Source organism: Bos indicus x Bos taurus, chromosome 8 (assembly GCF_003369695.1).
Source record: "Bos indicus x Bos taurus breed Angus x Brahman F1 hybrid chromosome 8, Bos_hybrid_MaternalHap_v2.0, whole genome shotgun sequence".
Classification (NCBI taxonomy): domain Eukaryota; kingdom Metazoa; phylum Chordata; class Mammalia; order Artiodactyla; family Bovidae; genus Bos; species Bos indicus x Bos taurus.
The window spans coordinates 41,552,714-41,570,817 of record NC_040083.1 but is presented as its reverse complement, the minus strand read 5'-3'; the positions used below and the strand labels follow the sequence as shown (position 1 = coordinate 41,570,817).

Sequence of the window (18,104 nt, the reverse complement as noted above, 5' to 3'; positions counted from 1 at the left end):
GCAACTCTGTCTCTATCAAGTTTCTATCTCCAGCATCTAGCACACTGTCTTACACAGAGCAGGAGAATTTTTTTCTTAAGTGAGGTCTTGAAGAGTGATGAAGACTTTTTCATGGAAGGAAGTCTCGTTACTTGATACAGCTGGGCAGGGCTGCAAGACCTTAAGAACATTCTACCTTACAAAATGTCCTTATTCTTTAAAAGAAGGGAGGGAGAGTCAGAGACAGAAAAAAAGAAAAAAACAGAGAGACACAAAGAGAGAGAGAAAAGCTGAGAGGGACTCAAAGATCAGACTAGACTTTAGAGCAGTGCTGCAGGAGGAATACATGTAGGGGGAAAAAAGTGTGATCATGTGACTGGATGGGAAGGAGATCATTTGAGATCTTCCATAAAGAGCCTCTTGATGAAAGTGAAAGAGGAGAGTGAAAAAGTTGGCTTAAAGCTCAACATTCAGAAAATGAAGATCATGGCATCTGGTCCCATCACTTCATGGGAAATAGATAGGGAAACAGTGGAAACAGTGGATGACTTTATTTTTGGGCTCCAAAATCACTGCAGAGGGTGACTGCAGCCATGAAATTAAAAGATGCTTATCCTTGGAAGGAAAGTTATGACCAACCTAGACAGCGTATTAAAAAGCAGAGACATTACTTTGTCAACAAAGGTCCATCTAGTCAGGGCTATGATTTTTCCAGTGGTCATGTATGGATGTGAGAGTTGGACTATAAGGAAAGCTGAGCACTGAAGAATTGATGCTTTTGAACTGTGGTGTTGGAGAAGACTCTTGAGAGTCCCTTGGACTATAAGGAGATCCAACCAGTCCATCCTACAGGAGATCAGTCCTGGGTGTTCATTGGAAGGACTGATGTTAAAGCTGAAACTCCAATATTTTGGCCACCTGATGCAAAGAGCTGACTCGTTGGAAAAGACCTTCATGCTAGGAAAGATTGAGGGCAGGAGGAGAAGGGAACAACAGAGGATGAGATGGTTGGATGGCATCACTGACTTAGTGGACATGGGTTTGGGTGGACTCCAGGAGTTGGTGATGGACAGGGAGGTCTGGTGTGCTGTGGTTCGTGGGGTCGCAAAGAGTCGGACATGACTGAGCGACTGAACTGAACTGATGATCTAAACAAAAGGTAAATGCTGAGAGGAAACACTTGTCAGGAGGTCCACTTTTTAAGCATTCTATTGTCATTTCTGTCCCTGTTCATGGTGGGTTTACCTAGGACAGAGGCTGCAACTTCAACAGTAAAGTGTCAAGACACAGGCTTCTACATTCTATAGCAAATTCAGTTGATGCCATCTCAGCACACTGACACTGCTCGCTTCCTAAGGGCACGGTTGGCAGACACTTTTATTAGCAATCAACTCTGCCACCTTCTGCTTATCTACAGATTTAAGGCCACATAATCATCCTCTGCGTCACAGAGAGGGTGGGGTGGAAACTAAGAGTCTTTAAATCCCTTCTAACACTTGCTTCTTCCCTACCAGCAAGATTAAAGCAGTCAACAGCTGTTGGCATATGTGCCCAGAACAGACAGGCTGGACTGGGCTGTCCAGAGCCTGAGGAAGGCCAGTTCTCAGGGCAATGCTGGGGACCCCAGGTCTGCTGGTCCAGGCCTTTCTCTCTGAGACAGTAGAGGGCACATGACCAACTCCTAGGGGCAGTGAGCAGGCTAGGGACCCGACCACGGCCAGGAGGGCAAAGCCAGGGCTCCCATTCCTCCAGCTATGCTGAAACAGACTGAGAGGAGACGGTCCTGGGGCCAGAGGTCCTGGAGTACTACAGAGGGTGAAGACGCGGCCCAGGAGGTGGGGAGTCAATCCCACCGCAGGAGCATCTGCTCTGTGGGGGGCCGCTCAGGTTCCCAGGCCAGCATCCCACCGTGGATCGAGGGCAACTATAACTACTACATAGAGGAGGATGAGGATGGGGAAGAGGAGGAGGAGCTGTGGAAGGACGAGCCGGCCGAGGAGGAGGACCGACAGCCAGGGGAGGCCGCCGCCACTACTGAGCGAGCGGAAGGCGGCGGTGCCGACACTCCACTCGTGTCCACCACGCTGAACGTGAACGTGGGCGGCCACAGCTACCACCTGGACTACACAGAGCTGGCCTGTTACCCCAAGACGCGCCTGGGCCGCCTGGCCACGTCCACCAGCCGCAGCCGCCAGCTGGGCTTGTGCGACGATTACGAGGTGCAAACGGATGAATACTTCTTCGACCGCGACCCTGAGGTATTCCAGCTCATCTACAACTTCTACTCGTCCGGGGTACTGCTGGTGCGTGACGAGCTGTGCCCGCGCAGCTTCCTGGAGGAGCTGGGCTACTGGGGCGTGCGTCTCAAGTACACGCCGCGTTGCTGCCGCATCTGCTTCGAGGAGCGGCGCGACGACCTGAGCGAGCAACTCAAGATCCAGCGCGAGCTGCGTGCCCAGGCGCAGGCAGAGGAGGCGGAGGAGCTCTTCCAGGACATGCGCTTCTATGGGGCGCAGCGGCGCCGCCTCTGGAACCTCATGGAGAAGCCCTTCTCATCCGTGGCCGCCAAGGCCATTGGGGTGGCCTCCAGCCTCTTCGTGCTCATCTCCGTCGTGGCGCTGGCACTCAACACGGTGGAAGAGATGCAGCAGCAGCCGGAGCGCGGCGAGGGCGGCGGCAACCCGCGGCCCTTTCTGGAGCATGTGGAGACACTGTGCATGGCCTTCTTCACGCTTGAGTTCCTGCTGCGCCTGGCCTCCACGCCCGACCTGCGGCGCTTTGCGCGCAGCGCCCTCAACCTGGTGGACCTGGTGGCCATCCTGCCACTCTACCTGCAGCTGCTGCTTGAGTGCTTCACCAGCGAGGACCAGCTGCACGTCAAGGGCTCGCCGCGGGAGCATGACCTTGAGACGATGGGCCGCGTGGGCAAGGTGGGCCAGGTACTGCGCGTCATGCGCCTCCTTCGCATCTTCCGCATCCTCAAGCTGGCGCGCCACTCCACAGGTCTGCGCGCCTTTGGCTTCACGCTGCGCCAGTGCTACCAGCAAGTGGGCTGCCTGATGCTCTTCATCACCATGGGCATCCTCACCTTCGCTGCCGCAGTCTACTCCGTGGAGCACGACGTGCAGGGCACTAACTTCACCAGTATCCCACACGCCTGGTGGTGGGCCGCGGTGAGTACCATGGCCCGTGAGCTTTCCCTCCCCCTTCCCCAACTTGGCAGAAGCTGCTGCTCTCCTTCCTGAGTGATGCTGCCCTCCTTGCTTTGTTCCATCATCTTTCCCCTGCCTTGTTTAATGGTCATTGCTTTCTCGTTCTCACTGTCCTCAACCAGAAAATATAAAGCAACAGCAGCAAAATAGGTTAGGTGTTAAAAGGCTCAAAAGACATAGTCCAGGAAGAAAGACGAAGTCCAAGAAGCTGGACGTGGTCCTGACGTGATTCTAGGAATCTCCAAAGCTAGATTTAGTTTTAATACCCCTGAGAGGCTGATTTTAAGGAACAGTGATTGTTCACTGATGAAGCCTGAGGAACTTCATCATCATCACTTGTGTTATCTGTCACTTATTGAACACCTGTTGTCCTGAGTGGTTTATAATGCTTATTTCAGCATCACAACCATGTGAAGTGGCTAGGATCACTATTTTTTAAGAGGAAAAATTTCCTTCAAGTGTTGAAGGAAACTGTTGATGTCTGCAGGGGAGGAAATAAGACTTGGCTGAAGAGTGTCAACCCTCACTGAAATTTCACCAGTTCTAGCTGAATCTGAGCATCTAACACTGAAACTTGCTCTGGTGTCACAAAAATTATTTCTGGACCTGGCATTATTGCCCCATTTTACAGCCAGAGGAATTGAGGTGCAGACAAATTGAGTGTAGACACACAGATAATAGCAAAGTGAGGATTGAAATGCAAGCCTGCCCAACTGCAAAACCCATGCCCTTTCCACACTCCAGCACTGCCTTTCTCAAGCTTGAGTTTTTCTGCATTCCTTGCTTAATTTGAAGTTAGTGCATGAGTTATTTTTGTCATCATTCTATTTGGTGTTTGTCTTTTATAATAATTTATGCCACTTACTCAAATATCTGTTTCTCATGTACTAGACTAAATCCTTAGGAAAATCCCTGAATTCCTGGAAATGTTGATTGGGTCTTAAGTCAATGAATGAACTGACATATATTCATAGGAAGGGGCTTTCTTGGTGGCTCAGTGGTAAATAATCCACCTATAATGTAGGAGATGCAGGTTCCATCCCTGGGTCAGGAAGATCTCCTAGAGATGAACATGGCAACACACTCCGGTATTCTTGCCTGGGGAATTCAATGGACAGAGGAGCCTGGTGGGCTATAGTCCATAGGGTTGCAAAGAGTGGGACACGACTGAAGCGATTTAGCACACACACATGCCACATACACACATAGGAAAGAACTAGGTGTATGCTTTCCTTATTTTTTAATTAGCTTGTTTGTAATGCCTTTAAAGACATTAAGCAAATATAACCAGTTTTTGCTGTGTTACAAAATAGATACTTTTGACATTATTATTGGATATGATATAACGCACAGTCTGGTGTAAAGTTCTGTGAATCTACTCAGGGCTCCTACTAATAGTGTAGCATAGTAGGATGGAAAATTGAGGTTTAGGTTCCAGTCACTGATCTGCTAATAATTAACTGTGACCCTGCATAATGTGTGACCCTTTCATTACCTGTGAAACCTCGCCCCCTTTCTCCCTCGCCTCAGTCTTCTCATCTCCAAGAGAAAAGGGTATAGAGCTCTACAATTCAATGAGTCTCACTTCCCTGGAAAGCAGAGCACTCACGTGTACAACAGGATTTGTGAGCTTTCCTTGGTGACAGGATGACGTCCGGCTCTTCCAAATAAGCATTTGAGCCAAATGCTGCTCCTCTGATCATATTCCAAATGATGAAAGGTCATCCCCATAGTAGATAACCATGTGTACAGATGGAACAAATGGAGCATGATTTATCCATTATTGGATAAATAATGGATTTATCCCATTTATTGGATGAATAAATTTATTTTTTATTTATAAAATATTGTTTATAAGTTTTGGCCAATGCATTAGCCAAACACATGCATTAGCAAACAACATTGATGTTAGTGATGAGTAAAGCAAGGAGGGAAAAGAGAACATCCACAGGCTGATGACATAAAACCAAGTTGTAGAAAGTCAAGTTTTCATTCAGCCAAATATCTTAGAAGGCTAGCGTATGTAAGCTGGACCTAGTGGACTCTTTGATATTGTATTTTTAATACACAAAAGGTTTTTTTTTTTACCTTTTGTATATTAATATAAAATTTCTGATGAGAAGTCTGTTGCTAATGAGTTTTCCTCTTTAAAAAATTTCCTGAAGTGAATGCCTAATAATCTCCTTTAATGTCTTGATCTGTTTGATGTATAATACTTAAAAATTTTCAACTTATCCTCCTTTTTATATTAACTAAAATCATTTCAAAGTTGGTATTTTCTATAGATTTGACAATAAAAATTGAATTATCATTCAGTTTCTATCTATAACAAAGTTTACCAATTATTACTTTTACCAGTGTGATTTTTCTTTTTTTTTCTCTCTATAAGACATGGTTTTCATAGGCCAGAATTTGCACATGTCAACCTACCATTAACCAACCTTAACCTTTACCACTGGCATTCATCCATTTTGTTCTCTAAAAATTAGTTATACTAGTAAAAAATCATTATGAATTAGACAAAAGACTGATTACCTGTATTTGTTTCTGAACTAACCTATGAAAACAATGGGAAAAACTCCCCTTGAAGATTCCTCAGGACCAATATATTATTAACCCAATTCATCTATATATTTCTGATGACATTGCATATTGTATACTAAGGGCCCTTATTTGCAATAAAGCAAAAAGAAGATGCAAAGTAAAACGATACATAAGATTAAGACCAAATCTTCATGTAACCCTCAAAAATCCATTTTCATTCACTGAGCAAGGTTTTTTTTTTTTTGAGCACTTAGTGTGCCAAGGAGTATTCTAAACTCTAGGGATACTGAGTGATTGCGGGCGGGGGGAAGGGGTAGGAAGTGAAATTCTTTCCCTCATGGAGTTTGCAGCCTAATGGAAAGAGATAATAAATCATTTCAGAGGTTAGTGGGTTTTTATAGGATAGAGAGTGATCTGGGTGGTAGAATCTACCTTTGATATAATAGTGGAATAGTCAGAGAAGCCTTCCTGGAAAAGATGACATTTATTAAAACTTGAGTGGTGAGCAAGCTCTGACTACTGAGCCCACGGGCCCTAGAATCAGCAAGGTGCCGCAACTATTGAAGCCCATGAGCTAGAGCCTGTGCTCTCCCACAAGAGAAGTCACTGCAGTGAGGAGCCCACGCACTGCAACTAGAAAGGAGCCCCCGCTCTCCGCAACTAGAGAAAGCCCTCACGCAGCAACGAAGATCCAGCACAGCCAAAAGTAAATACATACATAAATATAACAGTGTGTACATATACTAAAAGAAAAAAAGAGCTTGAATGGTGAGAAGCTCATCTAAATAGGCATGACTGAGCAGACGTGAGAATCTGAGAAGTAGAATCCTAATGTATGATTATGAGATCATACATCTCATAATTTAAAAAATTTTGAGCATACACCCATGATAAATGTGTAGTTATTCATAAGTTATAAGCTATTTATTGCTGTGATAATGATGCATTACAAACCACCCCAAAATTTTGTGGCTTAAAATGTCAAGCATCTTTTTGGCTTATGAGTTTTCAAGTCAGCAACTCGGGCTGGTTTCAACCCCAAGATTTTTGTCATTTGGACTGATGTCAGCCACTCATGTCCCAGTCTGATGGTCACCTGGCTGACATATGGGATGAAGAGGGCGACTAGGTCTTTCCTCATCCAGGTGGCATGTATCCATGGCTGTGGCAAAGGGCAAGAGAGAGTGTGCAAGCCCAATCATGCAAACTCTGATAAGCTTTTGTTCTTGTCACATGCTCAACGCATTGGCCAAAGTAAGTCACAAGGCCAAACTCAGAGTCAAAGGGCAGAGCAAATTAGCCCACTCCCCATAGGAAAGCACCACAAAGTTGTATGGCAAAGAACCTGTTTACAGGAAGACATAGAGTCTTGTAATATAATCAACCTACTGCATTAAGATGTTACCTCTCAAATATATTATATAGTTCAGAAAACATACACTCCCACATTGAAAACGTAAAGATGAAGCAAAGAAAACTAGTATGGATATTTCCTTGCCCCACTGCAGTGCTGTAGCCTTTGTGGTATACTCACCCACATTAGGAACGCGTTCTCTAATCCCTCCTTCCATGTGCTTTTAGTGCTCTCGGACAACCCAGCATCTGACTTGTTTTTAATAATCTCCTCTGTCTCTATGCCAAGGATCCTGCAACTTTCCTTAGTAATTCAACTCAGGGTTTTTAAGAGAAGCATGGCAATTTTCATTATTGTGAATTCTCCTACAGCTGCAGAACAAATCCCTCATGGACACTCATGTCTGGAGATGCTCATGCATTAGAAGACAGTCCCTGCTCGTCTGTCAAATGTAGGTTATTTGTAAGCATAATGTAATAGGAAACATATGTAAAGTACTAGCCTGTATGCTATCCACAGTAAATAGAAGCTACCATATCTGACTAGTTGATAGTCTTTATCACATGGAAACAATTATTTCTGCTTCCAGATTCATTTGGGGGAAAATAAAACAGAAGTGATTCCTTCTCTCCTAGGGAAAAGAGAGAGACTATAAGATGCACAAGAGGGTCAGCTGTTCGATCCTGGGAGAGCTTCTGAGCATGCAGATAAACAGGCCTAAGCTCGGAGGAGCTCCAGCTGTGTGGAGGCTCCCTGGGTTGCCTGGGTGTGGGGAATGCATGGCGCAGCCTAACAAGCACAGTTAGCTCTGTGATCAAGCTGTAAGCATCGGCCTCCGTTGCGGCTGTGTTTCTGAGGAGAAAAGCAACAACGGGATGGTTGAACAGATCGTTTCCTTCTGAGCTTGGCAGAGCAAGTCAAAGCTGCAGAAACCAGATAGGAAATTATATCATGAACTCATGTCTTTAAAAACTAACAAAATCTCTTAAAAAAGAAAATTTATCTCTGGCTGAGGCTTCACATAATTGTGGCCCACAGACTCTGTTCTTGTTTCTGTTTTCCTCAAGTCTGTTATCATTTCCTTGCAAATAGGTGGCTCTTACAGGATCACTGAGATTCATTTTATTCTTATCACCTGCTTGCTTGGAGAAGGCCCATTTGAAAGGTGAATCAGGAAAACAGAAACAAAACCAGGGTATTTTAAACAGAGGACATTTGATACAGGGAGACTGATACATAGGCTAGAAGAGCAAAAGGGGGAAAGTGAGATAACCTAAAGATTGGTGAGTATAGGAAACAATGTTGGCCCTGGAATTAGGCGAGCAAATAGGAGAGGGTAGAGTTACTGGCAATGGCACCCCACTCCAGTACTCTTGCCTGGAAAATTCCATGGATGGAGGAGCCTGGTAGGCTGCAGTCCATGGGGTCGCTGAGTCGGGCACGACTGAGCGACTTCACTTTCACTTTTCACTTCCATGCATTGGAGAAGGAAATGGCAACCCACTCCAGTGTTCTTGCCTGGAGAATCCCAGGGATGGGGGAGCCTGGTGGGCTGCCGTCTATGGGGTCACACAGAGTTGGACACGACTGAAGCGGCTTAGCAGCAGCAGCAGAGTTACTGGAACCTAGGAGTACAGAGCAGGAACAGCTATGGTTGTGTCCTGACATCAGGACACCCAAGATGGCACCACGAGGCTGGTGCTGGGTGTGCTAAAAGAGGCCTGAGCTGTGGCTCTCTGTCATTGTTGAGGGTTGATGACAGAAACCAGATGCAGCAAGAGAGGCCCTCACTTCCTCATTCTATCTTCTAGTCTCCCAACAGTGTCTCTCATTGGCAGAACCTGACCACGAGACAGCAGGCAAGGGAACCTGGAAAATGTGGTTTGCATCCTTCCAGTTGCTGAATTACAGAAAAGTGCACAGAAGGGAATGGGGCTTGGAGCCGAGAAATAAGGAGTAAAGGTTCGGCACAGAAGGCATTGAAGTTCTCCTGGATCCTTCAGAAATAGCACAGGAGCCATCAACTGGGCAAAGGCTCTTAGGCACTTCTGTGGCTTTTGGTCTGGTGGACTCCTGATTTTGAGGTGGTCCCCTTTTAGCTCTGTAAGCTCTCCCTGTTGGCCAATATAACTCTAGTGGGACATGATAGAATTGTAGAGGATAGGGAGAAGTGCCAAGTAAGCTGAGAATGTGACGGCATCATCATTCTTGTATGCCTTTCTAGGGACAAAGTCCAAACTGGCCTTAGCTTCTGGACAGCCTCCCCCGATAGTACAATTCATGTACATCTCAGAACTTTCACACAGGAGACTGGTTGTGCTCTTCTAGGAGATTACCCATGACCTCATTCTAACAGGGCTTCCACTGATCAAAACATTTTTTGAATTCCACTGAGGAATTGTTCCACTGAGCACATGTCACAACATCTATGACATGTCCACTTACTTCTTCATAGTGGGGTTACATCTTTCCCTTTATGAGGCTGGATTTAATGTTTTTAAATAGTTAAGACCCTTGACTTTAAGACCAGCCCGAAGGTTAATCCTCAAGGTGGATAAAAACACTTGTTTCAAGATCATACCACTGAATTCTCTGTATAGATTATAATCCCAAGAAGGAATTCCTAAAATATTTGTAGTAGCCACAGCCACATGGGTAGGCTAAGTATAGTCTTTGAAGCTAAATTCATTAAAGGACAACATGAAGTATGTGATAATCTGAGCCAGAAAATGTTGGTTTTTACTACCTCAAATTCTTTGGGAATTAAGAAGAGGAATTAATTCTTTGGGAAATCAGTTTTGTTCCTTGAAATCATTATTCCTGGATGTAGGGATTACTAGGTGCTAAGACATAATCTTGGAGTAGAAAATGGCAACCCATTCCAGTAACCTTCCCTGGAAAATTCCATAGACAGAGGAGCCTGGTGGGCTATAGTCCACGGGGTCACAAAGAGTCAGCCACAACTGAGCGACTGAACACAAGATGTAATTTATGACGAGCTCACTATGAAGGAACTAAACATTCCTTGCTGAAGGAGAAATTCAAGTACAGTTATTCTAAAGTTTCAGAGACAAATTGGATGCTTGTCCTCCTTGTAACATTTAGCAGGTCAGGATTTGCTGACCAGTGGGTGAGCTGCTGGGGAAAGGCTACCTTCTGGCTTTGGGAACCCAAGAACTGGGAAAAATATGTAAATTTTCAACAGACTGGTAGATGGCTGAGCCAGCCAATATTTTCAGGATATTAAGATGGATGGTGGAAATTTCGGTCACATGTCCAAACCCAAATCCTGCTAATGAGAGAACTCGCTCTGTGAGGTCACTGGAGTCATTCTGGAACCTTCCATTTTTAATGTTCTCTCAGGGAGAAATGGTTTGGCCTGTGGAATGTGGAGAAGAAGTTTCCATAAGCCAAGGAATCCTGGGTTCCTCTGGAGCCAAGAAGCAAGAACCAGATCACCAGTTAAATCAGATTATCCCCCAGACAGGCAGTGCATAAATTAGCTCTGCATTTGGAACGAACTCTTCAGAATCAGTCATACAGTCTCCTAGCAGAAGAGATCTCTTGTCTAAAAATAGAGATCCAAGACATACAAAAATATTTAGACCATATTATGCACATCAAATATTTAATCTTTCTTCAGCCAATTCTCTTTGCTTCTGACTTTTCGCTCAAAGTTCAGCCAAGAAAAATTAAAAAAGAAAGAAGCTGGGGTTGGGAGAGAATCAAAGCCAACTATGGGGACTGAGCAAAGGTTTAAATCAGGCACTTTGTCTCAGTGATCTTCCTTTCTGTGTATCCTCATGTTTCCAACCCACCCCCACCCTCCCAGTCCTGGATCCTTGAGGGGCTGGTTTAGACCAAAGTCTCTGCTTTGGCCTTTTGTGGGTGTTTCCTGATCTGAACTACCCCTTCCTGTCACTCACCCTTTCATCCAGACTCCAGCTAAGTTGACTGACTAAATACTCACAGAGAGGTATGAGTAACGGGGCTAGTGACATATGGAAGCTGTTTGCACACCTGGATAGAGAGCTGATGCAGTTTTTAACTTTTTCTTATATATTGGCTTGCAGCTGATTAACAATGCTGTGATCGCCCCAGGTGCACAGCAGAGGGACTCAGCCATAGATATCCATGCATCCATTCTCCCCGCCCCTCAGGCTGCCACATAACACTGAGCAGAGTACCATGTGCTGTGCTGTAGGGCCTTGCTGGTTATCCATTTTAAGTATAGCAGTGTGTACATATCCATCCCAAACTCCCTAACTACTCAGGTTCTTTTACGTTCTGCGTGGCCAATGACAAGAAACACACACACACATACACACACAGTGCAAACTTTTCTTTTCTTTTCTTTTTTAAGATTAGCCCATGATCTTATTTTATCACTGTCTCTCATCACCCTTTAACCAGAAGGTAGGAAAAGGAGACTCTGTACTGGAGACATGGTGTTCCATCCAGTCTCCCCTAACAGCATTCAGCATGAGTCTCTTCCCCAGTCTGTTGGACTAATGAGCACAACTAACATTATCCCTTATATACCAGTGCCAGACACTCCTTCAGGTGGCGCTAGTGGTAAAGAACCTGTCTGCCAGTGCAGGAGATGTAAGAGATGCGGGTTCAATCCCTGAGTGGGGAAGATCCCCTGGAGAAAGGAATGGCAACCCACTCCAGTATTCTTGTCTGGAAAATTCCATGGACGGAGGATCGTGGCAGGCTACAGTCCATGGGATCGCAAAGAGTCAGACACAACTGAAGTGACTTAGCAACAGCAGCAGCAGCCACTCCTTTAATTCCCTAACAACCCTCAGAGGTACACACTATGACTCTTCTCCACATTTCAAAAGTAGCAACTGAGGTAGAGAGCATTCAGGCCACTTATCCCAGCCCCACAGCTGTGGCCTAGGGCCACACCTGCTTCCTAACCTAGTCTGTGCCCTCCTGCCTCTCTCAAATGCAGGCTTGAATTTTCCCACTGGGGGAGGAGCATCCCCACACTCCACCCCCAGCCCCTCCAACACACACACACCATCTGCAGGTCTCTCTCTGGAGATGGAGTAGTGAGAGGTGGCGTGTCACCTGTCCCAAGAGGAGTTGCATCCTCCCTCTTTGATGGGCTGCATGAAGCTCTGGTTCTTATCAGGGCCACCAGATTTGCCCAGCTGGCCTACTTGTCCATTTCATTCTAACTCATCAATCACACTTTAAGTTCAAACTGACCCTTACGTCATCGAAACAAAAAGGTTTACATTTCTAAGCTAGAGGCTGTCTCTGTACAGACCCACAGGGTGATCAGATCTGTACATTTATAACCGTATGCTGGAAAACTGTGCAACACAAATCGATGAAGCTGACACTGCCCCCTGGAGTTGTGCAACCCACACTGTTTTCAACTGTAATCAACAGCCCTGCCTAAAAGACTTCTAGTAATTCTGCCAAGAGTCTGGGGACTAACAGGAGTCTTAGTATATGAGGCATAAAAAACAGGCCCCGAGAGATTTTCCTGGGCTTTCTCTGGCTACATTGACTGATAACTAGTCCCGTGGGTATCTGCATTTTAAAACAGAAGCTTGTTAACCTAAATAAATCTCTAATTAGTGGAATTTAAAGCAGTAACAAGTGTGATAGGAAGGATTTCATGCAGGGTGAACATATTTGTGGTCGATGATGTCTTAGAAAAGTCCCTTCGAAGAATAATGAGCGTGTTTCTCCAGACACTGGCAATTAAACCACCTTAAAGATAAAATATCTCATTCGAACTACCTAACAGCTCTGAGAAGTATGAGTTCAGTTCAGTCACTCAGTCGTGTCTGACTCTTTGTGACCCCATGAACCGCAGCACGCCAGGCCTCCCTGTCCATCACCAACTCCTGGTGTTTACCCAAACCCATGTCCACTGAGTCAGTGATGCCATCTAATCATCTCATCCTCTGTCGTCCCTTCTTCTCCTGCCTTCAATCTTTCCCAGCATCAGGGTCTTTTCCAATGAGTCAGCTCTTTGCATCAGGTGGCCACAGTATTGGAGTTTCAGCTTCAACATCAGTCCTACCAATGAACACCCAGGACTGATCTCCTTTAGAATGGACTGGTTGGGTCTCCTTGCAGTCCAAGGGACTCTCAAGAGTCTTCTCCAACACCACAGTTCAAAAGCATCAATTCTTCGGTGCTCAGCTTTCTTTATAGGCCAACTCTCATATCCATACATGACCACTGGAAAAACCATAGCCTTGACTAGACGGACCTTTGTTGACAAAGTAATGTCTCTACTTTTTAATATGCTGTATGAGAAGTATGAAAGTTGCCCCTATTTTAAGGATGAGAGGAGGACAACAGAGGAGGCTGATTTTAATGTATTTTGTGTGCCTGATAGTATGAAGCACTTTATAATCTTTTTTTCCCTGAACTTTATAGTTTTTATTTTGTATTAGGGTATGAAGTAAAGTGTTAGTCATTCAGTCAGGCCCAACTCTTGGCAACCCCATGGACTGTAGCCCACCAGGTTCCTCTGTCCATGGAATTCTCCAGGCAAGAAAGCTGGAGTGGGTAGCCATGCCCTTCTGCAGAGGATCTTCCTGACCCAGAGAGGGAACCTGGGTCTCCCACACTGAAGGCCGATTCTTTACCATTTGAGCTACCAGGGAAGCCCGTGTTGGGGTGTAGTCAATTAGCAATGTTGTGGTAATTTCAGGTGAACAGTGAAGGGACTCAGCCATATATATACATATAATCATTTTTTTAATGTAGCCTTCATGAGAACCCTGAGACTTAGTTATTAGCCTCCTGTTTTATTTTTAAAATTTATTTAATTGGAGTATAATTGCTTTATAATGTTGTGCTGGTTTCTGCTGTACAACTCCGTGACTCAGTGGTAAGTATGCATATACTCCCGCCCTCTCGAGCGCCCCTCGCACCCATCCCCCGCCCCAGCCTTCTAGGTCACCGCGGAGCACTGAGTTCCCTGTGCTGCTCAGCAGGTTCTCATTAGTTCTCCATTTTATAACAGGAGTGCATATATGTCAACCCCAACTCCTCCCACCTCCTCCCTTCCCACCTTGGTGTCCATATGTTTGTTCTCTATGTCTCTGTCTTTATTTCTGCTGTACCATTTTTCTAGATTCCACATATATGTGTTAATATATAATACGATATTTGTCTTTCTTTCTGACTTACTTCAGTCTGTATAACAGGCTCTAGGTTCATCCACATCACTACACATCACTCAATTTCATTCCTTTCTACGGTTGAGTACTATTCCGTTGTTTATCGCTACCATACCTTCTATCTTCCTGTTTTAGATGCAAGAACCAAGGCTTAGAAATTCTGAATGCTTTGCCCAAGGTCTCTCAGCTGGGAAGGGTCAGAGTGGGGACTTGAACCCAGGTCTGACTGGTTCTAAGCCCAAGCTCTTTCTAGTACATGTACCATGTAGGCAAACCCAGGGGCCCTGTTCTAAATTTGGCCCCAGATGAAGGAGGCAGAGGCCTACCTTCCTTGAGCCTGTTGTACGCTGGGAACTTCATGTGCATGTTCCTCTGTGACCTTCAAACAACCTTTAAAGGTATTACCTCCTCTGTATTGTAAGAAAATGTATACATGACGGTCAGGATTTAAACCCAAGCCTTTCGGCTCCAAAGCTTGTGTTCTTTCCATGACACAAGTCTTGCAGGCAAAATTCCTGGTACCTTTGAAAGCTGGCCCCACGGGGAGCTGTTACACGACCCACAGGCACCTTCAGGGGGGTGGAAGACACCTTCCTACCTGGTTCTCTCTTTTCCTACTTCTCCCTCTCGATGCTAACAATTCCATTCTACTTTCCCTCCCTCACAGGTGAGCATCTCCACTGTGGGCTATGGAGACATGTACCCAGAGACCCACCTGGGCAGGCTTTTTGCCTTCCTCTGCATTGCTTTTGGAATCATCCTCAATGGAATGCCCATATCCATCCTCTACAACAAATTCTCTGATTACTACAGCAAGCTCAAGGCTTACGAGTACACGGCCATACGGAGGGAGAGGGGAAATGTGGAGTTCTTGCAAAGAGCCGGAAAGAAGATAGCAGAGTGCTTGGCTGGAAGCAACTCACAGGCCACCCCAAGGCTAAATAGTTAATATCTCTTAGTACGTGTGGCTGGTTGAAGCCATGAACTTCAAGGCTTCATTCCACTTTCCTTTTTTTGTTGTTTTTTATTATAGGAATGACAGTGAAAGGGCATGTGAAGCAGACACACACAAAAGGCATTCACTTCGCAAAGTTCTACCTCTAGAAATGTTCATTTTGGCCCAAACTCTGACTGCCTTCTGCTATTCTTCAGTGATGTCGTATAAGAGTCTGACCTGCTCAATGACGCTGATATTGAAAACTCCTCAAGAGGATCAACAGTTCCTTGTATTTCTCTTGTAGCTTCTTGTGGCTTTTCAGTAAATACTTTTGGAGTTGAGCCGACTTGAATTTCCTGGTTGAAATTAAAAAACATTCCTAATTGTCTGGAGAGAGGGAGTGTTGCAGCAGGAACTCTCTGAGCTTTGGAGTTAGACCAACCTCAGTCGGAAGTCCTGGTCTCCCAGCTGTTCGATTTGGGACAAGTTACTTTTGACTGTCAGAGCCTCAGTTTCAACTTTAAATTACACTTTAAAAGGAAAGCTTTCCTTACAATATCAGCATGGGGATTGGAGATGATCCTTACAAATGCTCAATACATGGTAGCTGTTAAAATTGTTAGAGCAGGTATTGTGTGGTTGATCCTTGACTGGTGATTCTCATTCAAGGGAGATTTTGACAACTGCTCCTCACCCCTTGCCCCAGCACAGTTGGCAAAGTCTAGAGATGCTTTTGACTGTCAACACTGTGATAGAAGATTAGAGGAGCTACTGGCACTAGTAGGTAGAGACCTGAGTTCCTGCTCAACATGCTCTGGACAACCCTATCGCAAAGAATTATCTGTCCCAAAACGTCAGCAGTGCCAAAGTTGAGAACCCCGGGCTAGCTGTAATGTGGGCGCCCCAGACTTGACTTGTGAAACATGCCTGAGGGGGTTAACCCCCTCCCTTGACAGGAGCCCCTACGTGTCCTCACCTCTCAGAGCCTTCTTTCCTTCTCCTTTCCATGAACAGACAAAAGCAAACAGAAAAATCCTCTGCCTTTGGACAACTGTTCTGAGCTAAGCACTGAACAAAATGAATTAAGTGAGCATGGCCCTCTGTTCTGGGTATAATCTGTGGGTCAGAAAACCAATTCCTATAGGTTCTTTCTCTCCCTGTCCCCTTGTCCTTTTAATTCTTTCCTCCCTGCACAAGACTATTGGCAAGTAAAGTCCTGGGCATTAGAGGCACTTTTGAATGGAACAAAAAGAAATTTCCTCTGTAACAAGGGGCTTGCCATGCTGACCATCAATTTTGTCTCAGGGCAGGATCAGACCTCCACTTGTGTTATAAAAATAAGAGTAAAAGGGATTTCCCTGGTGGCCCAGTGGTTAAGACTCCACGCTTCAAATACAGGGGACATGGGTTCGTTCCTGGTCAGGGAATTAAGATTCCCACATACTACATGGTGTGACCAGAACATTAAAAATTTTTTTAAAGTTTAAAAAAATAAGAGTAAGCATTGTGTGCCTTCTTACACTTATAGGCCCTATGGACTGCACTTTAGAATATATAACTCCACTTACTCCTTCATCCATCCCCACATAAAGTGTTATATTCCCTTTTATACTCAGGAAGAAACAGGCTCAGAGAGGTTAAGTAATGAGGCCAAGTTCACACAAGCAGTAGACGGTGGGACTGAACTTTGGCCCAGGTGTGTCTGATCCTAAAGCTCTTGCTGAGAGTCTAAACTGTTGGTTCTCAGACTGCATCAGCAGCAAGTGGAGGATTTGTTACACTCAGTGTGCCAGGCACCCCCCAGACTGTCTGATTCAAGAGGTCCAAGTGGGGCCCAAGGATGTGCTTTTCTACCAAGTACCAGGTGATGCTGATTGCTGCCGGGCCACAGACAACATCGGAGAACCACAGTCTAAGTCCCTCCACTCTGCCCCTCCCATGAGATGCTCTCAATACGAAAGTAGGGTGTGTCTGGTGAAAACTAGATCTAGCTTTCTTCAGTCCTAAGCATCCTTAATGGGCTTCCCAGGTGACTCAGTTGTAAAGAATCAGCCTACCAATGCAGAAGACCCAGGTTCAATCCTTGGGTCAGGAAGATCCCCTGGAGAAGGAAATGGCAACCCATTCCAATATTCTTTCCTGGGAAATTCCATGGACAGAGGAGCTTGGTGGGCTACAGTCCATGCAGACATGACTTAGCAACTAAAACAACAACAACAACACATCCTTAACATCATTTTAATGACCTGGTACCTAAGGGATGGACAGAAGTCCTATTGTTGGAAGGCAGCTAAATAAAACAGAATGTCCAGGTAAATCTGGATTTCAGATAAACCACAAATAATTTTAGTAGAAGTACATTCCAAATATTGCATGGTTTATATGCTTACTAAAAAATTATCTGTTGTTTATCTGAAATTCAAATTTAACTAGGTATCCTGTAGCTTCATCTGCTAAATCCAGCAGCCCTATACTATGGCTTTAGAGAGACAAAGGTTTCTCTTGTGGATGGAAATTACCCGCCAGGTCCTAAAACCCTATCCAAACATCAGGCCCCTCAGCCAAGGGGGACTTCTCTTCTCTCCTCTCTTGCCAAATAAAAGAGGGAGGAATTTCAGATCGGGCTCTTTGCCAGAAACAATCAAGAAAACAGGGTTACAGTGTGCAGGAGGTCTGGTGAACAGCTTACAGAACGAGCTGATGGGTTCAGTGCCGCAGCCAGCCCTTCCCCGGGAGGGGTGTGCTGATGAAATGCATGTTCTGGGGCTGTTGAGGCATGAGGGATAGGAAGGGCCAGTGTTCGTCACCCCTCCCTCTGTTCAAGACCCAGAGGAAATGACCCTGACCCTTACGAGCAGAACAGGCTCCATGAGAGATAGGGGCAGGAGTGGCAGAGGGAAGGGTGGGGACGTCTTGAT

At 45.4% G+C, this 18,104-nt stretch overlaps 1 protein-coding gene across 1 annotated transcript; it reads left to right on the top strand.

The window, feature by feature from the left end:
- Positions 1-1,733: 1,733 nt before the first annotated feature.
- KCNV2 (potassium voltage-gated channel modifier subfamily V member 2) lies at positions 1,734-15,198 on the top strand. The gene is made up of 2 exons (XM_027550792.1): positions 1,734-3,152; positions 14,917-15,198. Exons 1-2 carry the CDS (start codon positions 1,734-1,736, stop codon positions 15,196-15,198), a joined length of 1,701 nt encoding a protein of 566 aa, XP_027406593.1.
- Positions 15,199-18,104: the final 2,906 nt, after the last annotated feature.